Genomic DNA, 24,477 nt, shown 5'->3' with positions numbered 1-24,477 from the left:
GGAACATTTTAGCCAAAAAAGTTATGATGCTCCAAAACTTAAGCCACCGAATTATCAAAAGTAGTTTTTAACCCAAATGGTATAATGTAAAATTTGCACAGTGCACCCCGAACACTCAAGGTCTTTGGACAAGGATTCCTCGTTTTCTACCTAATAGCAGTGCAGTGTTTACACAGACTAGTAAACCTCAGGGCGCACCAGAGTGTTGGGATTTGGAGCGTTGCATCATGGGAAGGTGATATGGGGTTGACAGCAGAGGCAGAAGCAGTCTAATGTGATCTGAGCTCCTCCTTGACAATGAATCAACAGATCTCAGCCAAAAGTGGTTGAAAGCTGAGATAGGCCAAGATTCATCTGAACAGCATTCAATTTATTTAGACTTTAGTTCAAATTGAGTAATGATGTCATTAATAATGGCTAAGAACATTGCTTTAATCATGATGTCACTGATCATGATTGAATAACTAAAATCACAGTACCACCACATCTACTACCGCTACCACAACTAGTTCTATCAATGTGAATAAGGCTAATATGGAAATTCTAATAAAAAAAACAATGCAATATTTATCATTGTGCAGTCACTGATAATACGAATGGCACTGGCATTCATTCATTCATGAATAGAGGTAGTCTGACTGTATCAGCTGTGTCTAAATGTAATATTAATCCCCCCATTGAAGGTCACCATTTGTCATGTCTGAGCCCTCGCTGTGTTGTCTGTGTCTCTCCAGGCAACATGCTCCCTGTGTTCTGCGTGGTGGAGCATTACGAGAGCCCCATCGAGTTTGACAGCAAGGAGGAGCACGCCGAGTTTGTGCTGGTCAGGAAAGACATGCTGTTCAACCAGCTCATCGAGATGGCTCTTCTGTCACTGGGCTACTCGCACAGCTCGGCGGCACAGGCGAAAGGTAGGACTGGCACAAGCCCCACTCTATTGATGACCCGCTCACACACACATACACACATGCACGCACATACACACACATACCAACTCAGGCATGCACGCACACACACCCGCACACACACAGGCCCGCTCCACGAACTATAGAACTGGCCTTGCTATGATTTGGCTTCTCCCACAGCTTACCCCACATACACTCCCCCCTTCCATCCACACGCACACGCACACACACACACACACACACACACACACACACACACACACACACACACACACACACACACACACACACACACACACACACACACACACTGCCCCCTCCCCCACGCTCCCCACACACACACAACCGCCTTAGTTGTCCAGGCCTCTGATAGTTTCCCAGCTGATCTGAAGGCTCAGTAACGTAGGCTGACATTGATCCCAGACAGGGGATGCAACGACATGTCTCTCAGGAGTTCTCAGGGCCTCTCTGCTCTGTAAACCTCTAGCTAGAACACTCAGTGGGAGTGAAGGTGGAACCCGTTGCAGCTGACTGCAACTCTAACACACATACCTGGGCGGGGCTTACTGGGAAAAGAGATGTCAATCTTAATGTGGCCTTGCTAGGAAAATACAGAATCAATCAATGATTGTAAATGTTTATCTGTATGCGTCTAACTTTGAGAAACATAACATTTACCATTGATTGTGTTTGTGTTTCTCGTTCCATTTCAGGTCTCATTCAGGTGGGCAAGTGGAACCCGGTCCCACTGTCCTACGTGACGGACGCGCCGGACGCCACCGTGGCAGACATGCTGCAGGACGTGTACCATGTGGTCACGCTGAAAATTCAGCTGCACAGGTCAGTCTCCACACCCTGTTGCCCAATCAACTACCCACCCAATGCAAGTCCAGTGAAGTACCCAACCACATCACCCTCCTGACCCCACCACCCAGCTATGCCAGTCTAGTGTAGCATGCGTACCAACACATAGGCCTACCATTCCTTTCCATGCTTCCACCCTAACTCAAATTAGCATTATAGCCATAGACTTTGCAGCAGCCATAACTGCAAAGACATACCTGGAATCCAGCCATAGACCCCATAGTCATGGATGGGCTGGACATAGCAATGGTAGCTATCCAGTCCATATAAAAACTGTGCATGGCGGTCAGGTTTGCTCATAGCACCTACTGTAAAACTGTACACACCATTTACGTTATCTATCATATCTATCCTACCCTGCCTTTCTAAGGTCTTCAAAAGCCAAGTTAACAAACTGATCACCGACCATTTTGAATCCCACCGTACCTTCTCCGCTATGCAATCTGGTTTCTGAGCTGGTCATGGGTGCACCTCAGCCACACTCAAGGTCCTAAACGATATCATAACCGCCATCGATAAGAGACAATACTGTGCAGCTGTATTCATTGACCTGGCCAAGGCTTTCGACTCTGTCATTCACCACATTCTAATCGGCAGACTCAACAGCCTTGGTTTCTCAAATGACTGTCCCGCCTGGTTCACCAACTACTTCTCAGACAGAGTCCAGTGTGTCAAATTGGAGGGCCTGTTGTCCGGACCTCTGGCAGTCTCTATGGGGGTGCCACAGGGTTCAATCCTCGGGCCGACTCTTTTCTCTGTATACATCAATGATGTCGCTCTTGCTGCTGGTGATTCTCTGATCCACCTCTACGCAAAAAACACCATTCTGTATACTTCTGGTCCTTCTTTGGACACTGTGTTAACCAACCTCCGGACGAGCTTCAATGCCATACAACTCTCCTTCCGTGGCCTCCAACTGCTCTTAAATGCAAGTAAAACTAAATGCATGCTCTTCAACCGATCGCTGCCCGCACCTGCCCGCCCGTCCAGCATCACTACTCTGGATGGTTCTGACTTAGAATATGTGGACAACTACAAATACCTAGGTGTCTGGTTACACTGTAAACGCTCCTTCCAGACTCACATTAAGCATCTCCAATCCCAAATTGTATCTAGAATTGGCTTCCTATTTCGCCACAAAGCATCCTTCACTCATGCTGCCAAACATACACTCGTAAAACTGACTATCCTACCGATCCTTGACTTTGGCGATGTCATTTACAAAATAGCCTCCAACACTCTACTCAGCAAATTGGATGCAATCTATCACAGTGCCATCTGTTATGTCACCAAAGACCCATATACTACCCACCACTGCAACCTGTGTGCTCTCGTTGGCTGGCCCTCACTACATATTTGTCGCCAAACCCACTGGCTCCAGGTCATCTATAAGTCTTTGATAGGTAAAGCCCGCCTTATCTCAGCTCACTGGTCACCATAGCAGCACCCACCCGTAGCACGCGCTCCAGCAGGTATATTTGACTGGTCACCCCCAAAGCCAATTCCTTCTTCGGCCGCCTTTCCATCCAGTTCTCTGCTGCCAATGACTGGAATGAACTGCAAAAATCCCTGAAGCTGGAGACTCATATCTCCCTCACTTGCTTTAAGTACCAGCTGTCAGAGTGCCTCACAGATCACTGCACCTGTACATAGCCCATCTGTAAATAGCCCATCCAACTCCTTCATCCCCATACTGTTATTTATTTGATTTATTTTGCTCCTTTCCACCCCAGTATCTCTACTTGCACACTCATCTTCTGCACATCTATTACTCCAGTGTTTGTTTGATATATTGTAATTATTTTGCCACTATGGCCTATTTATTGCCTTACCTCCCTCATCCAACCTCATTTGCACACACTGTATATATACTTTTTCTATTGTATTATTGACTGTACGTTTGTTTATTCCATGTGTAACTGTGTTGTTGTTTGTGTCGCACTGCTTTGCTTTATCAACTAGCCGACCTGGATAAATAAAGGTGTTCTCAACTAGCCTACCTGGTTAAATAAAGGTGTTCTCAACTAGCCTACCTGGTTAAATAAAGGTGTTCTCAACTAGCCTACCTGGTTAAATAAAGGTGTTCTCAACTAGCCTACCTGGTTAAATAAAGGTGTTCTCAACTAGCCTACCTGGTTAAATAAAGGTGTTCTCAACTAGCCTACCTGGTTAAATAAAGGTGTTCTCAACTAGCCTACCTGGTTAAATAAAGGTGAAATAAAATAAAAATGTAATACGTTGACCACAGTCAGTAGCCACACCAACAAGATCTCATAGTTTCCCTTCGAAATTCAACATATTATGGATGAATGTCTATTTTTTACGCTTTTATTACGTGTGGTCACAGGGTTAATTCCACATGGGTACAGGGTTAAAACAGAAACAACTCAAAGGTTAACAGTTTGGGCATTAATAGTTAAGGTTAGGGCTATGGTTTGGGGAAGGCTTAACCTTTCACCCCAGTGGGCTAAATCAGGGTCACAGAGAGTGTTTCTTGGTAGTCTTAAACAAATCTACTTTAAGTTTGCATCCCAATATTACACTTCATATACATCACAGAAGACGGAAATATACCAAAACCGTTTGACATAGAAACACAGATTTTTGGCGTAAAAAGAAAAGGTATGTTTATTTATGATGAAATTCTGAAAAATATTTATAACATTCCACTTATAAGGCCACTAGTTCATTTGACTGCAGGAAAAGGCTACAACTAAATAATAAAAAAACATGCAATATTACCATCAGGTATCATCAGTATTCACAGTGTTCTCCAAGCTTGCTAGTGCATTGTGAACTGCAGTAGCACAGTGGTCTCACTCTGATCATCATCAGTTCTCGCCCACTGCTGGGCAAAATGTTGATCTTTTTGCTGGTGTTAGAGCCGAGGAAGGCATATATCGACATTCTCAGGACGTTTTCAAACATCCAAAATCGCCGCCTATTTCTAATGACCAGTCTGGCCACACAGCCCACACATACTGTTTACAGACCACACAGCAGCCACAGACTACACACACACACACACACTGAGATTGGTACTGCTGGTGTAGAGGCCTGTGCCAGCTGCACACACTCAGCCCTACCCTCACTAGTTCACTGCTAATGCAACCCTCTGGGGGGCTGTTCACTCACACACACACACACACACACACGCACACACACTCACATACACACACATACACACACAGGTTGTTCTCCCTCCCTCTCTTTCCTCCCCTCCTCTGCACACACACCAGCCAGGACACAGACGGTTGTGTTTATTTCCAGCAAGCTTGTGTGCCTGCATGGATAGCTGTCTGTCTATCTCCACTCGCCCCCCTCTCTTTTCCTCCCCTCTGTTCCTTTGCTTTCCCCAGAGGCTCTCTTGCTGCTACAGCCGTTTAAGGTGTTCTGGCAAAGCCTCAACCAGAGCCGTGTGTGTTGTGTGTGTGTGTTTTGTGTGTGTGTGTGTGTGTTCGCCCTCTATCTTTGAATCCTCAAACTTCTACCTATCTACCTTCCGTTTATTATATATGCATCACATATATCAAAGTACCTACAACATTTTGATAACCTCGAAGACAATAGCAACCCGTCTCCCCCACCACACACACATAAACTCAATAGACACCCATACCAACTGTGGAGTGTACGGTTCACGTGTTTCTTTTGTCGTTGCCATAATTCAGGAATGCATGCAATGCGAACACGGCCATATGTCCCACACACGTGACGTCTGCGTGGCGCGTGCTTGATCAAATGAAGAGATCCTTATCTGAAGCGAACAGGGCTCTCTCACTGGAGACCTGCTTGTTCACTTTCGAATTCCCCCTCATTAAAATGATCTGGTTTGAAAGGGGGTCCACTTGTCTGTAAATAGAGTACATTCGTATATCGCATAGGCCCATACATTATTTGTCTTTTTATCAAAAATGTGTGTTTTTACGTGCGGCATGTTGTTATTTCCTTTCCCCCCGCTGCAGAAATCTAGCCGGTAACACCTTAAATTGTTTCACCGAGCACATCGAGCCAGGAAGGTAGAAGTAACATGAAATAATAGTCGCCACATGCAGCTGATGTATAATTCATGCATCAATACAGCAGATGTGTTGTATAAAGTAATTAACTAATCAGAACAATCAGGAGAGAGAGAGGGAAGGAGAGAGAGCGACGAAGAAGGGAGGGAGGGAGGGAGGGAGGGAGGGAGGGAGAGAGAGCAATCTCCAGATGCATCTGCTTGATGCGCCAAATGAAATCTGTCTGTCTTGGAGGGGCGCTTGCAGCAGGAAAGCAAGGCCCTGTGCTCATCTCTCTCTCTCTCTTTCTCCCCCTGTTCTCTCCTGTTCTCTTTTCTCTCCTTCTCTCTATTCCCCCTTCCCCTGTCTCAATTTCCCTGTTCTCTGTCCTCTCCCCCCACTCTCATCCCTTTCTCTCTCTCTCCCCCTCTATCTCTTCTTCCTACCTCCTATCTCGTCTCACAGTTGTCCTAAACTGGAGGACCTGCCGCCAGAGCAGTGGACCCACTCTACAGTAAGAAATGCCCTCAAGGAGTTACTCAAAGACATGAACCAGAGCTCTCTGGCAAAAGAATGTCCCTTATCACAGGTGCTGGAGCCGTCCACAAACCCCCACTATTCCATTTGCCAAAGACTGCCAGTGTCCCTTTTTCAAATGCCCAGAGTTTGATAGAGTGGAACACGATGGAGAATTCCATAGACAATCCAAATCAATACCCATTGTCGTCCATATAGATGCACCCCCCTCCCTCCTCTTCTTCTCTTCCTCCGTCATTTGCAGAAGCAGTACTTGTTACGGGGAGTGAATGAGGACCCAAAAGCGAATTAACGTAAACAGAGCTTCTTTAATAACAAAACATACGTAGGCTCAGATGGACCGGCAGATTCCGACAGGACAGGACAAGGTTGCAGCAAACATGACGATAGTCTGGTTCAGGCATGAATAACACAAACAAACAAGAATCCGACAAGGACAGGAGCAGAAACAGAGAGAGATATAGGGACCTAATCAGAGGGAAAAAGGGAACAGGTGGGGAACGGGGTGAATGGGTAGTTAGAGGAGACAAGGGACAGCTGGGGGAAAGCGGGGGAGAAAAGGTAACCTAACACGACCAGCAGAGGGAGACAGGGTGAAGGGAAAGGACAGAGACAAGACAACATGACAGTACATGACAGTACCCCCCCACTCACCGAGCGCCTCCTGGCGCACTCGAGGAGGAAACCTGGCGGCAACGGAGGAAATCATCAATCAGCGCACGGTCCAGCACGTCCCGAGAGGGAACCCAACTCCTCTCCTCAGGACCGTACCCCTCCCAGTCAACTAGGTACTGATGACCACGGCCCCGAGGACGCATGTCCAAGATCTTACGGACCCTGTAGATAGGTGCGCCCTCGACAAGGATGGGGGGGGGGGGGGGAAGACGAGCGGGGGCGCGAAGAACGGGCTTAACACAGGAGACATGGAAGACCGGGTGGACGCGACGAAGATATCGCGGAAGAAGAAGTCGCACTGCGACAGGATTAATGACCTGAGAGATACGGAATGGACCAATGAACCGCGGGGTCAACTTGCGAGAAGCCGTCTTAAGGGGAAGGTTCTGAGTGGAGAGCCAAACTCTCTGACCGCGACAATATCTAGGGCTCTTCGTTCTACGCTTATTAGCAGCTCTCACAGTCTGCGCCCTATAACGGCAAAGTGCAGACCTGACCCTCTTCCAGGTGCGCTCGCAACGTTGGACAAAAGCCTGAGCGGAGGGGACGCTGGACTCGGCGAACTGAGATGAGAACAACGGAGGCTGGTACCCGAGGCTACTCTGAAAAGGAGATAGCCCGGTCGCAGACGAAGGAAGCGAGTTGTGGGCGTATTCTGCCCAGGGGAGCTGTTCTGACCAAGACGCAGGGTTGCGAAAAGAAAGACTGCGTAAGATGCGACCAATAGTCTGATTGGCCCGTTCTGCTTGACCGTTAGACTGGGGGTGAAAGCCGGAAGAGAGACTGACGGAAGCCCCAATCAAACGGCAAAACTCCCTCCAAAATTGAGACGTGAATTGCGGACCTCTGTCCGAAACGACGTCTGACGGAAGGCCATGAATTCTGAAAACATTCTCGATGATGATTTGTGCCGTCTCTTTAGCAGAAGGAAGCTTAGCAAGGGGAATGAAATGAGCCGCCTTAGAGAACCTATCGACAACCGTAAGAATAACAGTCTTCCCCGCTGACGAAGGCAGTCCGGTGACAAAATCTAAGGCGATGTGAGACCACGGTCGAGAGGGAATAGGAAGCGGCCTGAGACGGCCGGCAGGAGGAGAGTTACCGGACTTAGTCTGCGCGCAGACCGAACAAGCAGCCACGAAACGACGCGTGTCATGCTCCCGGGTGGGCCACCAGAAACGCTGGCGAATGGAAGCAAGCGTACCCCGAACGCCAGGGTGGCCGGCTAACTTGGCAGAGTGAGCCCACTGAAGAACGGCCAGACGAGTAGGAACGGGAACGAAAAGAAGGTTCCTAGGACAAGCGCGCGGCGACGGAGTTTGAGTGAGTGCTTGCTTTACCTGCCTCTCAATTCCCCAGACAGTCAACCCGACAACACGCCCCTCAGGGAGAATCCCCTCGGGGTCAGTGGAGGCTACTGAAGAACTGAAGAGACGAGACAAAGCATCAGGCTTGGTGTTCTTAGAGCCCGGACGATAAGAAATCACGAACTCGAAACGAGCGAAAAACAGCGCCCAACGCGCCTGACGCGCATTAAGTCGTTTGGCAGAACGGATGTACTCAAGGTTCCTATGGTCAGTCCAAACGACAAAAGGAACGGTCGCCCCCTCCAACCACTGTCGCCATTCGCCTAGGGCTAACCGGATGGCGAGCAGTTCGCGGTTACCCACATCATAGTTACGTTCCGACGGCGACAGGCGATGAGAAAAATACGCGCATGGGTGGACCTTGTCGTCAGAGAGGGAGCGCTGAGAAAGGATGGCTCCCACTCCCACCTCTGACGCGTCAACCTCGACAACGAACTGTCTAGAGACGTCAGGTGTAACAAGGATAGGAGCGGATGTAAAACGATTCTTGAGGAGATCAAAAGCTCCCTGGGCGGAAACGGACCACTTAAAGCACGTCTTGACAGAAGTAAGGGCTGTGAGAGGAGCTGCCACCTGACCGAAATTACGGATGAAACGACGATAGAAGTTCGCGAAGCCGAGAAAGCGCTGCAGCTCGACGCGTGACTTAGGGACGGGCCAATCAATGACAGCTTGGACCTTAGCGGGGTCCATCTTAATGCCTTCAGCGGAAATAACAGAACCGAGAAATGTGACGGAGGAGGCATGAAAAGTGCACTTCTCAGCCTTCACAAAAAGACAATTCTCTAAAAGGCGCTGGAGGACACGTCGAACGTGCTGAACATGAATCTGGAGTGACGGTGAAAAAATCAGGATATCGTCAAGGTAAACGAAAACAAAGATGTTCAGCATGTCTCTCAGGACATCATTGACTAATGCCTGAAAGACAGCTGGAGCGTTAGCGAGGCCGAAAGGAAGAACCCGGTATTCAAAGTGCCCTAACGGAGTGTTAAACGCCGTCTTCCACTCGTCCCCCTCCCTGATGCGCACGAGATGGTAAGCGTTACGAAGGTCCAACTTAGTGAAAAACCTGGCTCCCTGCAGGATCTCGAAGGCTGAAGACATAAGAGGAAGCGGATAACGATTCTTCACTGTTATGTCATTCAGCCCTCGATAATCTATGCAGGGGCGCAGAGACCCGTCCTTCTTCTTGACAAAAAAAAACCCCGCTCCGGCGGGAGAGGAGGAGGGGACTATGGTACCGGCGTCAAGAGCTACAGACAAATAATCCTCGAGAGCCTTACGTTCGGGAGCCGACAGAGAGTATAGTCTACCCCGGGGGGGGGTGGTTCCCGGAAGGAGATCAATACTACAATCATACGACCGGTGTGGAGGAAGAGAGGTGGCCCTGGACCGACTGAACACCGTGCGCAGATCGTGATATTCCTCCGGCACCCCTGTCAAATCACCAGGCTCCTCCTGTGAAGAAGAGACAGAGGAAACAGGAGGGATAGCAGACATTAAACATTTCACATGACAAGAGGCGTTCCAGGAGAGGATAGAATTACTAGACCAATTAATGGAAGGATTATGACAAACTAGCCAGGGATGGCCCAAAACAACAGGTGTAAAAGGTGAACGAAAAATTAAAAAAGAAATGGTTTCACTATGATTACCAGAAACAGTGAGGGTTAAAGGTAGCGTCTCACGCTGAATCCTGGGGAGAGGACTACCATCCAGGGCGAACAAGGCCGTGGGCTCCTTTAACTGTCTGAGAGGAATGTCATGTTCCCGAGCCCAGGTCTCGTCCATAAAACAGCCCTCCGCCCCAGAGTCTATTAAGGCACTGCAGGAAGCTGACGAACCGGTCCAGCGTAGATGGACCGACAAGGTAGTGCAGGATCTTGAAGGAGAGACAGGAGTAGTAGCGCTCACCAGTAGCCCTCCGCTTACTGACGAGCTCTGGCCTTTTACTGGACATGAAGTGACAAAATGACCAGCGGCACCGCAATAGAGACAGAGGCGGTTGGTGATTCTCCGTTCCCTCTCCTTAGTCGAGATGCGGATACCTCCCAGCTGCATGGGCTCAGCACCCGAGCCGGCAGAGGAAGATGGTAGTGATGCGGAGAGGGAGGCGACGGAGAGCGCGAGCTCCTTTCCACGAGCTCGGTGACGAAGATCAACCCGTCGCTCAATGCGAATAGCGAGTTCAATCAAGGAATCCACGCTGGAAGGAACCTCCCGGGAGAGAATCTCATCCTTTACCTCTGCGCGGAAACCCTCCAGAAGACGAGCGAGCAAGGCCGGCTCGTTCCAGCCACTGGAGACAGCAAGAGTGCGAAACTCAATAGAGTAGTCTGTTATGGATCGATTGCCTTGACATAGGGAAGACAGGGCCCTGGAAGCCTCCTCCCCAAAAACAGATCGATCAAAAACCCGTATCATCTCCTCCTTAAAGTCTTGATACTGGTTAGTACACTCAGCCCTTGCCTCCCAGATTGCCGTGCCCCACTCACGAGCCCGTCCAATAAGGAGAGATATGACGTAGGCGACACGAGCAGTGCTCCTGGAGTAAGTGTTGGGCTGGAGAGAAAACACAATATCACACTGGGTGAGGAACGAGCGGCATTCAGTGGGCTCCCCAGAGTAACACGGCGGGTTATTGATTCTGGGCTCCGGAGATTCGAAAGCCCTGGAAGTGGCCGGTGGATCGAGGCGGAGATGGTGAACCTGTTCTGTGAGGTTGGAGACTTGGGTGGCCAGGGTCTCAATGGCATGTCGAGCAGCAGACAATTCCTGCTTGTGTCTGCCTAGCATCGCTCCCTGGATCTCGACGGCTGAGTGGAGAGGATCCGAAGTCGCTGGGTCCATTCTTGGTCGGATTCTTCTGTTACGGGGAGTGAATGAGGACCCAAAAGCGAATTAACGTAAACAGAGCTTCTTTAATAACAAAACATACGTAGGCTCAGATGGACCGGCAGATTCCGACAGGACAGGACAAGGTTGCAGCAAACATGACGATAGTCTGGTTCAGGCATGAATAACACAAACAAACAAGAATCCGACAAGGACAGGAGCAGAAACAGAGAGAGATATAGGGACCTAATCAGAGGGAAAAAGGGAACAGGTGGGGAACGGGGTGAATGGGTAGTTAGAGGAGACAAGGGACAGCTGGGGGAAAGCGGGGGAGAAAAGGTAACCTAACACGACCAGCAGAGGGAGACAGGGTGAAGGGAAAGGACAGAGACAAGACAACATGACAGTACATGACAGTACTGTTGATTGCATGCAGGGTTATTGTTGGGTAAACAATGGACCAACCCAGAATAATCTCGATTCTCCTCTTTATACGTCAGGCTAGAAATATGTCTGTTTTTTTCTCTGACCGTTATGTAATACACTCACTCTGTATTCAAGTAGCTTGACTCTATAGAATTGCAGCTTTCGTCGTATATCATAGCTCATAACAGAAGCTGTTCTGCAGGAAAGAAACTGCAGTATATCTATCACATGAGCCGTCTGGGTGTGTGTGTGTGTGCTCTTACGATATAGAGTGTGTGTGTGAGCGCTTACGGTATGGAGTGTGTATGTTATGGTGTGCGGTATGGAGTGGACTCTCCCCTCACCGAGGCTGCCGTACGGTCACCCAGAGGCCCGTGGTGTGTTTGTTTGTGTTTAGCCGGGCAGAGCGTGGCGATGATGTAAAGAGTCCCCCGGTGGTGTTCAGGCTGAGCCGTGCCGCCGCTCCCTCCCTCTCTGCCCGGTAATCACCCTGTTTACGGTCCGTATGTGAACAACTCTCTGATTTTACTCCGTTGTTCAGCCATTGTTATTTACTCATTGTAAGATGTTCTGTGTTGGTAAGAAGGTCTGTTTTACAGGCTACTGGAAATATGAAATGATAGTTGAGATGTGCATTGTTAATCCCAAATATCACATATGATATACTCTAAGCAGCTATGTTTTTACTTGCATTGTAGGGGTTCACAGATGGCCCAACATGAACATATCTGACACCTGTTACACTGTGGGTTCTGCATTGCTATACCCACAGAGAGGTGTGTTGTTGCTTTTCATAGGTCTCTCTATAAGTCTCATTTGGGCCATTGAGCCCAGTATTATACCTGCGTGGCTACTCCTGTTTCCTATCTGTATTAAACTCTGGCTCAGAGTCTCTGATGATAGTGCCTGAGGGGGACGTGATGGGCGGCAGGTGAGAAGCCACAGAGGCCGAGGCGCTCCTAAAGCTTCTGGGAAGCCAACAGCGCCCGGGGAGAGGAAAGGGCGTGTTCGGAGGCTTGGATGATTGGCAGCTTTTATAGGATTAGTGTCTCCTTGATATTCAGGAGGGTAATCCTGGGGAGAGAAAGGTTAATAAACAGAGAATTTGGGGGAGAGAATGAACCCTACCTCAGAACAGAGCTCAAAGAGAGAAAGAAAGGGGGGGGGGGGGGGGATCTTGAAAAAACGGCGCCTTTGTTCTGGGTCTTGTCAAACATTTAGTTCATTCTTTTGTGGTGGGGAGTCATGCTTTGTGTGTTTGGCCTACAAATGCCCTGAAGAGACTCCGACTCCAAGAGAGGGGAGGGGGGCCTGAGAGAAAAGAGACTTTATTCACCACTGTGACTATTGTTATTGTTCCCAGTGGAATATCATTTGACTGCGCTCAGATGGAGTTTGAGTGTAATGCCCCCAGTAGAGGAAAAGTAGATGGGGTCTCACTAAAAAGTTTGACTCCCGTCCACCCCCTTCTCCTCATCACCACCCTCTCTGAGAGTGCCGGCTCAGTGACTGGGAGCGAACTTAACCCCCAGGCTCCTCTGAAACTACGGCAACAAAAGAGCCCCCCCCCCCCCCCCAGCAGAGCAGCTGTCCTGTTGCATAGCAGCAAATAACCATCAAATGCCATCTTTGTGAGTCTGGGCTCTGCTCTGAGGCTGCCAGCAGCTGAGGTAGCAGTAGGGTCTATTGGTGTGTATGTGTGCGTGTGTGTGTGTGTGCAGGCGTGTGAACATGTGTGCGTGTGTGTGGGGAGGGGTGGGGACGCTTAACCCAATTGGTGTGGAATTGACTGTAATTAGTTTTAGATGTTTGGGGGGGGGGGGGAGGAGAAGCAAGATATTAGCCACAATCAGAGCTAGGGAACAAGAAAAGGGTGAGTGTACGGTGTCTTAGTTAGTTTATGTGTGTGTGTGTGTGTGTGTGTGTGTGTGTGTGTGTGTGTGTGTGTGTGTGTGTGTGTGTGTGTGTGTGTGTGCAATATGCTTGCAGGCCATGGCAGGTTTTACCAACGTGTCTTTTTCACGCGTCTCTCTCCCATGACGGAAAGTGGAGTAGATAGTTGGGGCAGATAACGGCCCTGTGCAACTTCCTGGGGACACTGATAAGCTCCTGTGCTGTAGATGGCTATCACTTAAAGGGCCCAGGGCAGGCAGGCGGCAGCATCCTGGTGCCACACAGTACCCACCACTACCTGTTGATGGCTGCTGGCTGGCAGAGGCTTCGTGGGCACGAGGTGGCGGTGGTTATTTGCACGGCTTGGCAAGTGTGTGTACCTTGTCTGTGCCTGTGTGTGTGTGTGTGTGTGTGTGTGTGTGTGTGTGTGTGTGTGTGTGCGTGCGTGCGTGCGTGCGTGCGTGTGTGTGTTTGTGCCCCAGTGAGAGGTGTGAAGTATGGAGGGAGATGCCTGATTAATCAGGACTGTTTATTAGAACATCTGTGTCGAAGATGAACACAGGAAGTGTGTCTTGGGTGGGCCCTGCTATAGCTGGCTCTGCCTCGCCCAGATACTGTAAATATAGCATGCTACGCCCAAGGAATAGCTCCCATTATGCCACAATACGGACTACACTGTACTCACCAAAATAGTGCATTCATATGGACTTGGTTCGGCTGATATACTGTACTGTATGTGCCATTTTTCTGTTAACACTACTGAAGATACCAATTGTCAGATCCTCAATAACTCATCCTCAATGATCATTCCGCAATTCACCGGGATTGTAATGTATGCCAGTTGTGTAGAGGTGTTGAGGTCAGGAGTTCAGCATCAGGTCCATAGTGATCCACAGCAGCAGACTCAATCCTCCCTCGTCTTCCATCTCCGGTGAGGAGGAGTGGGAGATGAGGCTGCGGCTCTGCTGCCAGCGTCGTGCGTTGTTCACTGAAGTGCTGTTGTGCCAGAAGGTTTCCCTCCCGTCCCCAAGTGCTCATATTAAAGATATGATAAAGATGGCATACCTGTAATTTGAAACCAGATGGTTTCATCTTTTGAATATTTATAACAATCAAAACAATTTCTCCTGCTATTCACCCGCAGGCCAGGAAGGTGTTAAAACATTTAATGAAAAGAAGACTGCGCCTTGTTTGCGAGGAATGCGTTCGAGAAATAAATAAGGAAGAGTAGAGTCAATTGTGGAGAAGGCGAGAGGGCACAGATATAAAAGCCTTATGTCTCTTGAAGATGTTTTTTAACATATTGTGGAGAGCCAGAGAAAAAAGAAAATATTCATCTGTTTACATTGCCTGATTTCCAGATGCTAACTTTTAATAGGCTGTTTGTTATTTTACTTTTTGAAAGCAAACTGCTCTTTACTGTAGTACTTCACCCTGATATCAACAAGGCTGCCAATTCAGTGAAGCTCACTATTTGCCTTCCTCCCAGAAAGGTTCTCTCAAACTCCGTGGCATTTGCTATAAAGGGACACACCTCTTATATTTCATTTTGATTTGTTTTACATTTGGAAAGACAAGACCAAGATTTGTGCATGACTGATAAAAAAAATGGTCTTTGCTAGATTATTGTTGTTTGTGCACCGAAATGTTTTATTCATTTTGACAAGAAAACACAGTATCAGTGCATGTCACACCAGCGTTAATATATGTCCTCGTGCCGCACATTGCGGATCCTGAAGGTTTTCTCTCTCTTTACCAATCTCTCTCTTTCAGAGTATGATCTCCTCCATTGTGAACAGCACTTACTATGCAAATGTGTCGGCGGCGAAGTGTCAGGAATTTGGGCGCTGGTATAAACATTTCAAGAAGACAAAAGATATGATGGGTAAGCAAAATGTCACACTAACACTGTCTTATCAGACCCCCCAATCACCATTTCCAATATGTCTGCCCCATGGTCCCCCCCTTCCCGGTACATTAAACACATTTTAATCACATCATCTAATGATGGCTCTTCTCAGATATTTCCCTGTACACTGCTCAGGTGCACAATGTTTTCACCGTTTTTCCTGAATCCATTCAGAGTAATCTATTATTGCTTATCAGATGTAGTTTAGTATTCGGTAATGGCTGTCAAAACCACAGACTAAATTGAGGTCCGCGACCTTTGTTTATGAATACTGTTTCAGTTACCTACAAATGCATGCAGTAAGGATGATTTTCCTGGCCATCATCTGGTTTGAAATCAATCTGTTTTTCCTTGTCAAAGTAGAACAAGGCTGGCTTTGTATTTTAGATAACTCGGTTAGTCCTCCTTGTCCCTGTTTGGAAATTAGGTCACATAATTCAGATACTGTCTATTTTATGTGTTTTGGTCATGAAATACTATACCAGTCATATTAATAGAGTTTAATATACAGTCATTTAGAGTATTTGTTTCAACCTACTGTGTAGAAATCCAGCTTCCTATACAAGCTAGTGCTCATGTTGATTACATTCAAGATTAGTGGCGGTCGGTGCTGTTTAAGATTAAGGAGGACGATTGATTTTTTATGAGCATGGCATTATTTCTATTACAGCATATTGTATGACTGTCATTCATATTCCATTAACCCAGCTCAATGTAACATCAACGTGATACTTTCATTTTCCCTGTACCCATCATGAGTTTGCTACAACCTAGCCTACGAATAAACGTTTATAACTTGGGGGGAACTGGTCGAGAGACGAATGGAAGTAATCAAGATGAAAGACAGTGACACATTCAATACCTTCTTGCACACTCATGCTTGCATCTAGTTGATCTAGGGTGTAATCATTAGTTCAAACAGTTCCAATTGAGAGTTTCTATTGGACAAATTCAGTTAGAAGAAATACATTTCTTCAAATTTGTTCAAATATTTTCTTTCTCTCGTTTTCAGTAAACTACTCACCACATTTTATGCACTACACAGCTAGCGAGCTGTAGCTTAGTACTAGATTCCATCTCTGATCTTTTGATTAGGTGGACAACATGTCAGTTAATGCTGCAAGAGCTCTGATAGGTACATCCTCCGGAACTCGTAATAATTACTGTGTAAGTCTATGGAAGGGGATGAGAACCATGAGCCTCCTAAGTTCTGTATTTAAGTCAATGTACCCAGAGGAGGACGGAATCTAGCTGTCCTCTGGCCACACCATGGTGCTTCCCCAGAGAGTGCTGTTGAGGCTACTGTAAACCTTCATTACGAAACAGTGTATTTTAATCAGTTATTTGGTGATGTGACTATATTAAGTAGAGTTTAATCTAAAAAGGATAACTTTTTAAATGTTTCACTATTGACATTTTTATGAAATTCACTTAGTAGGGTGGTCCTCCTCTGAGGAATCTTCACTGGTCAAGATATAAGACCAGAATGTTTTCATGGTTTTGCAAGTGCACACTGTTCTGATCATATCGTACTCCATTTGTCTGGACACATAACACCACAACATGGACACATAACACCACTGGCCCCTTTACCCCATCCTCTTGTGTACACACACACATTTTACCTAACAGTCTTTATGGTTTATGGAAGAGTACATAAAGAATGTAGGATCTCAAGTAACAGCGATGTTGAAACTACACATTTAGACAAGTCCTGTGTGTATTTAGAATGTCATATTTATGTGTACATGGGATATGAGGTGAAGCATAGTGGGTATCAACGCTGTGGCATCCCTTATGTCCACATTAACCCTTTCTTCCCCTGGTCATTTATCATGTAGATTGTATGGGGCATTAAACCTCTCTTTCTCTCTCTTCACCTGTACACTGTGTGTCTTGTCCTCTCTCTCTCTCTGTGTGTGTGTGTGTGTGTTTGCGGTCTTGCCCACACGTCTGTGCAGGCATGCGCCAACCCTCGCAGCTGGAGGGCTACCTGGGGACGTGTGTCCTCCACGATAGCCCGCGTGGCAACACACTAGGTACGTCACGTGGCCACACACACACACACCGTCTGTGGGCGCACACACTGCACTGTGTCCCTACCCAGTCCCTGCGAAAGCTGGCACCCCTCAGGTGGCTGTTTGTCGCCCGCGGCGACACTCTCAACCTTAATATTCATGAAAGGATGCCTACTATGCGTGCCCATTGAGTGGCAGCAATGGCATAGAGGGCACTGTTGAAAGGGAGCATGTTAGTCTTTCCTTTGTGCTTCAGTGCCACTGTAGTTTCATAAACATACACTTAGTCTACCACATGGGCAGTGTAGTTATCTTGCCTTACATTGAGACACTGTCTGTAATTGAAAATGCGTCTGGTTAAACACATTGAAGAGTCCTGGTCCACAGTCTCTGCTGTCAGAGCTGCCTCTATGGGACCCAGCAAAGTGGTCTCTACTCTGTTGAAGTGTGATAGCAGTTCAGGGCATTCCCCCTATCCAGCAGGAGAAAGAGTTCCATGGGGTTTGGACCCCCCTTACTCTCTCTCTCTCTCTCTCTCTCTCCCTCCCTCTCTCTCTCTCTCTCTCTCCCTCCCTCTCTCTCTCTCTCTCTCTCTCTCTCTCTCTCTCTCTCTCTCTCTCTCTCTTTCTCTCTCTCTCTCTCTCTCCCTCCCTCTCTCTCTCTCTCTCTCTCTCTCTCTCTCTCTCTCTCTCTCTCTCTCTCTCTCTCTCTCTCTCTCTCTCTCTCTTTCTCTCTCTTTCTCGCTCTCTCTCTCAATCTCTCTCTCTCCCCCTCTCTCTCTCTCTCTCTCCCCCTCTCTCTCTCTCGCTCTCTTTCTCTCTCTCCCCCTCTCTCCATCCCTCTCTCAACCCACATCCCATTCCCATTGTGTGTTTAATCCGGGACTCTTTTGTGGCTGGATTCCACACAAGGACTCCCGCATCTGTGGCTGCCTTTTCTCCAGGGCCTGCCGTGCTTTTCTGACACCCCTTTTTTATTTTTTATTTTCATGGAAATGCTGTTTGTGTGTGTGTGTGTGTGTGTGTGTGTTTGTGAGCATGCCCCCCAGCAATGTGTGTGAGCACAGAGTAGAGACAAGAGCGAAACATCACAGCCAGGGAATGCCGAGGATTATGGGAGAGATGTAATTATTACCCCCCTTTTTTCCTTAATAATTTGTTTTGACAAATACTGAAAAGAACAGTTTTGGCTGGTTGTTGTGTTTCCTGACAGTTAACAAAACATGCTGCTATACTTGGGATTATTGTGTGGATTTTTGGAACCCTTCCAGGCACTCAATCTTTTATCTCTCGCTGAAATATGGAGTTTGTGGAAGATTTTCTCTTCCTAACACCAATTTGTGCTTCTCAGAAATATGATTTATATGATTCAATATGATTTTTTGGCCCCATGTTGGCAGTTGCACACATCTAGGTGTAAATGGTATGGATTATTTAAGAGACACTATTCTGAGTTCAGTGCATGTAAATGTTTAAATCTATATGAATTCTTTAGATAGAAAACCTCAGATTCAAGCAGATCCAGTCTGACGAAACCTCACATTCACTCATAGTCACTTTGATATCCTCTTAGATTTTGTAAATTATTATTTTCATCCACAGACGTGTAATTTAGACAGAGCTCAAAATACTCACAAGCTGCCATTATGGACTTAAATATTCCCAAAATGAGAGACACCATAAATAGTACATTCATTTTTCCTTAGGCCCGAGGAAGAGGTCATGTCTAGGATGCTCCTTACAAGGTAGAGATCCTCTTCCTCTCTCTCTCTCTTCTCTCTCTCTTTCTCCCCTCCCTGGGGTTATATTTAGGCCGTCCCCAAAAATATCATATTGCCTAGCTTCCGTATCTTGTTTTAGAATTAGGGACATAAAGAGCGATTCAGGGATTATCTGTCTCACAGAATGCGCAGACATACACACACACACAAACATACATACACACACACACTTGTTTTTATTGCTCACATGATTGGGCCATATAAACTAACTTTATAAACTAATTCCGGGAGCTGCCAAGGCTCTGGGGGCTGTCTGCAGGTCGCCCACTGAGGCCCTTTGTCTGGGGCCTGAATTTAGGGTGAGGCTTTTAAGACAGGCAAGTGTCTGGACAGCTATGTCTTTTCACAGGGACACAGGTTTGTTCAGAGGCTGTAAAGTTTTGTTGCTCAGAGATTTGGCCTGATGCACTGTTTTCAATTTCAAAGTCTGTTTTACTCATCTGAGTGGGTTGGGCAGTGTGCATTGGTACATTCTGTCTGGGCATTTTCTGCTGTACTCTTCAGCCAGTATTCAAAGTGTTTAAATTGACCCTCTCTCTCCTCTCTTTCCCCTCCTCTAGCAGACATTGACGGCCTGTCCGACCACTCCCCTCCGGGCCCCAACCACAACCATCTGACCTTCTCCCAGCAGCCCATCCCGGGCAGCACGGCCGAGCAGCCCCCCTCCTCCCCGGTTCTCCCCCTGCCCCCTCCGTCCCACAGTGGGGGCCAGACGCCCGGCCGCCCGGCTCAGCTCCCCCCTGGCCTGCATCACCCTGGCCTGGTGTCCACCCCCATTAGCCCCCAGCTGGTGAACCAGCAGCTAGTCATGGCCCAGATTCTCAACCAGCAGTATGCCGTCAACCGGCTCCTGGCACAGCAGTCGCTGTCGCAGCAGTACCTCAACCACCCACCGGTCAACCGAAACTCCCTGACCAAGCCACTGGAGCCCCAGGTAGCCAGCAACACCGAGGTGTCCATGGAGATATACCAGTGGGTGAGGGACGAGCTGAAGAGGGCCGGCATCTCCCAAGCCGTGTTCGCCCGCGTGGCTTTCAACAGGACCCAGGTGAGGAGGGTCAGAATTTAACTCAGACTTTTGCATAAATCACCCATTGATGCCAATAGGAGATTTGGGGAAAGATCGCAACATCTCAAGATGTGCTAATAGGACTGGAAATTAAAGCACTCCGACAAACAGCTCTGACACATCTGTCACAAAGACAGAATTGTTTTGAGTTGTAGTGCCGCAAAGTCAAACTCTGCATTCTTGTCGGCAAACAGTTAATCTTATAACCGCTTACAACAACCTAGCACCACAACAACAACAATTTAAAAGCTATAGTACACCTGGCAAGCCGCAACGTCAGAGCACCAGGCGCGGTCACGGCTTGCGCTCCCTCTGCTAAGGAAGGCAGCTACAGGAAGGCAGCGCAGCAGGGCCCTGACAGAGATAATGTCTTAAGATGTTCCGCATATTTTGGGGGGAGGTGGCAGCAAACCTCATTACTCCTCCGCCACTTTGAAGTTGTGTGCGAAACCTCTTGATAAGAATCTATTGGAATCAGTGCATACCGACACTCTCTCCACAAATACAGTTAAGTGGATAGCAAGCAGACAGTGGTGTTTTTGTGCAAATTGACAAGCCATTCTCCTTTCAGCCTTAACTCTCCGGTATGAAGAAATAGTAATGTGCCTTTTGAGAGCCTCCTCTTGTATTATTTATTGTGTGTTAGTGTTTTTCTCTTCCTGTTTCTGTTTCTGCCGAGGGTGTTAATAAGGCTGCGTGTGGTGTGGTGTGGTGTCTACGCGGGGCGGGGCGGGTTGGACGCACCGGGGCTCGCCGTCCCTTTCTTGTAGAAGCGGCCGATTGAGTGGGGAGATGGCCGGGTGTAATATACATGCAAGCATACACAAACACAATTGCACACACACAGACACGCGTATACGCAAACACATAAGACACACACACATATTCTCGCACAATCTTCAGAATACCTGTGACATGCACTCAATGTCAGTATGAAAGCTTGTCTCTCCGTTCAGAGTTGATACCTGTATCTAGTTATACATACTTGGCTCCGTCATAAAGTGAATCTATTCCAATGTCCGTCAGTGTTTCATTAAGTCACAAGCACAGTATGTTTCTTAAACCACCGTACCATTAGTTAAACAGCGGAGCCACAAGTTCCATCTCCGGTAGTTGGTCTAACTATCAACAGAACTGACCTCAAGATGTTTATTACAAAATCATTTTGTTTATTTCCAAATCACACACCTATTGAAGAAGAGAAGCTGAAAATGGATCACTCAGTGTGTGTCCAACGGCGGATGAAAAGCCTCGATCACACAGTCCTGATAATACAGTGATTCCCGTAATTACAGGATTCATAGCTATTGAAAAGGAACAGCGGATACACTGATTGCTACGCTGATGCTCACTGAGTCGATGTGCTGTAGTAGTTACATCATCCTCTGGGTCTGGGAGAGTTTACTAGTAGAAATAGAATGTTCACAACGGACATGAAGTCAATGTATGAGTCTTCTCAGGACTTACAAATAGGGCATCTCTCCCTCGCTCTCTCTCTCTCTCTCTCTCCCTCCCTCTCCCACTCTTCCTCCCAGGGCCTGCTGTCTGAGATCCTGCGTAAAGAGGAGGATCCTAAGACGGCCAGCCAGTCTCTGCTGGTCAACCTGCGGGCCATGCAGAACTTCCTGCAGCTGCCCGAGGCCGAGCGAGACCGTATCTACCAGGACGAGAGGGAAAGGAGCCTGACGGCTGCCTCGGCCATGGGGCCTGCGCCACTCATCAGCACCCCGCCCACCCGGCCAGTGCAGGTATGGAACGAACAGGCAAGCATGCACACAGACAGAGCAGCGTGCACACACACACACACACATACACACACACACACACATACTCACACAAACACATTTATTTTGACCTTAAGTTGTACAGCAAGTGCCACTACCCACCCCACTCTTAAAATAGGAAGCAACTCAATGACGACAAGTTCTGTGGAGGAGCAAATCTCCCCCAGTCTGTCAGTCAGTCCCTCATTCAACTGCCTGACCACCAGCTCTCCACTGTCTCTCCCACAATCAAAGTCCTTTATTGGACAGGTATGTGGCAACTTTTCCACTTAAGCACATTTTGAGTGCGGTCGAGTGTGTCTGGGGCGGAGAGGGCCAGACAAAGGCCCCCTCTGTTCAGCCTCGGACTGAAGACTGCCTTTTATTTGGGAGAGAGAGAATGTCCCTGTGCCACCCATTGGCCAAACAGGGAGGCCCCTTTGACTACATGGCCAGATCGCAGTGGCCGTCCTTACAAAACTGGAAGGAAAGGGAAGAATCAGACTCTGAACCAGTGGTTTTAAACTAGGAAAAGGCCACTTTACAGTTCACAGGTCTTCCTCAACAGTCAGTTGGCTGTGAAAGCTGGACATGGAAAAAGGGAGAGAAATCCAATAGAGAGAGGAAGAGAGAGAGACAGACACAGAGAGGGAGTCAGAGTGATAGAGAGAGAAAGCGAGAGAGTGAGCGAGAGAGAGCTGTCCCTCGTACAATGACACATTGACTAGACTCAACCATGTTTCTGCTATCAGACATACCTCTGTTCAGGCCCTAATTCTGTTTACTTCAGTATCGTCCATTTCAAACGTGTGGTTCAGGAGGTGCACACACCTTTCTGGATTGAATAATTGTGTTAGTCAAATTCCAGGGCTGGGATTTCAGTTTTTGTAGTTGTAGACTTGGGCTTGTATACTAAATGCATAATTTTACGGGGCAGTACAGGACACACAGAGCTTTTCGCTTCATTATAACTGGCTTATTCTCGATAGGTCACATCTAAATTCCCACCATTTACTATACAGTTATTTACTTCTTGCAGAACATGAAACGTCATAGTACCATATGATCATTAGCCCTAATATGCATTTTTCTATTCTTCCCTTCACCTATGACTGAGTCCTACTGTATCATAGTATGATTTGGCCTGGACATATGCCAGACTCCCACTGACAGCTCCTATAAAGTATAAAGTAATGCGTTGGGAGATTTAGCCACATAAATCAGTCAGGGTAGCAATTGAGCAGACAGGGAGGCTTTTATAGGCCTCCTAAAAAAAGATGTGGAGGTATGTTTCTCATGTGTGCCCATGGGTGGCTCCAGTGCCCTCACCAGTCTCTGCATGTCCCAAGCTTAACAATTAGAGCTACTGAGGAAATTGTTGGTAGTCAGTACACACACTGACACCCCTCGCCTACTGAGTCATAAATGGTTAAAAAGATGCCCAGGAATCTTAAAACATTCCAGTTTACCACAAATTTGGGGTCCATTATCTTTTCATAACCACCAAAATGGTTCCCCTGTTAGATGTCTAGACATATACATTAAAAATGTATTTGCGATTTTTACAGATTGTTTAGGGCAAGTTTGTAACTGACAAGATTAATACTTGAGTAATTTAATTATTGCCTACACGTAAAAAAAAATGTATATATATATATATATATTTTTTTTACATTAATCTTGTCAGTTACAAACTTGCCCTAAACAATCTGTAAAAATCGCAAATACATTTTTAATGTATAAAAGAGTTTCCTCCGGAATGATGTTGATTCAATTCCATGTATCTCTCTGCAATCTGATTTCTGATCAGTTTATCTTCATCAATGAGACTGCAGTGTACTAAAGTTGTCATTGCACATGAACTATACCACCTTTGTGTTGATACAGCCTAACAATGTTTTGTTGTGTGTGTGTGCATGCGCGTGCGTGCGTGTTTGTCTGTGCTAATGTGTGTTCATGTCTTGTTAAATCCCCTTTCTAAGGGTGGGACTAAACAAACATGTCTCTGTTGCCCCAGCAGCCCAGGAGAGAAGACTGTAACAACGTCAGACCTGAGGACTGGAACCCCAGAATCCCTGTGGGCATCTCTCCTGTAAGAAAACACAACAATGAACCATCTCTTTGTAACACTTTCACCGTTACTGTACTGTATCAATAACATTGCGATTCATGGTTATCGTAATAATGTATGTTGTGGCATTTTATGTATATTGTAGCATGATTTGCTCATAACAGTTTTAGAATTTAGAAGTTTAGTAGAAAGACTTATTTATGAGTAATTCAAATAATAAAAATGTATTTATTAATAGTTCATCAATTGTTTGTTAATTCTTAATAAAAGTTATAATCAGGCGTTACCAATATGTCATATTATATTTGTTAAGGGAAGTTAATTAGACAAATGATGAGTTGTATGAAACCATTTCAAGTGAAATTGT

The 24,477-nt window shown here is 47.1% G+C and overlaps 1 protein-coding gene across 41 annotated transcripts in view; it reads left to right on the top strand.

Annotated features, from left to right (window-relative positions):
- Positions 1 to 24,477, top strand: part of LOC110487942 (DNA-binding protein SATB1) — a 60,085-nt gene that overhangs the window by 14,451 nt on the left and 21,157 nt on the right. For 5 of the 41 annotated variants that reach the window (XM_090197796.1, XM_090197763.1, XM_036946551.2 and 2 more), the window contains exons 3-10: positions 735 to 911; positions 1,619 to 1,745; positions 6,233 to 6,356; positions 15,274 to 15,385; positions 17,371 to 17,448; positions 19,768 to 20,255; positions 21,812 to 22,039; positions 24,060 to 24,131. In XM_090197796.1, the coding sequence (XP_090053922.1) occupies positions 735 to 911; positions 1,619 to 1,745; positions 6,233 to 6,356; positions 15,274 to 15,385; positions 17,371 to 17,448; positions 19,768 to 20,255; positions 21,812 to 22,039; positions 24,060 to 24,131 (1,406 nt within the window). Of the gene's footprint in view, positions 1 to 734; positions 912 to 1,618; positions 1,746 to 6,232; positions 6,357 to 15,273; positions 15,386 to 17,370; positions 17,449 to 19,767; positions 20,256 to 21,811; positions 22,040 to 24,056; positions 24,132 to 24,477 lie in introns of all 41 variants that reach the window. The other 36 variants (XM_090197771.1, XM_036946554.2, XM_090197729.1 and 33 more) reach the window with 20 other exon arrangements.

Source organism: Oncorhynchus mykiss, chromosome 2, assembly GCF_057628025.1.
Source record: "Oncorhynchus mykiss isolate SJ-2025 chromosome 2, ASM5762802v1, whole genome shotgun sequence".
NCBI lineage: Eukaryota > Metazoa > Chordata > Actinopteri > Salmoniformes > Salmonidae > Oncorhynchus > Oncorhynchus mykiss.
This window is presented reverse-complemented; position numbering and strand designations above follow the sequence as displayed.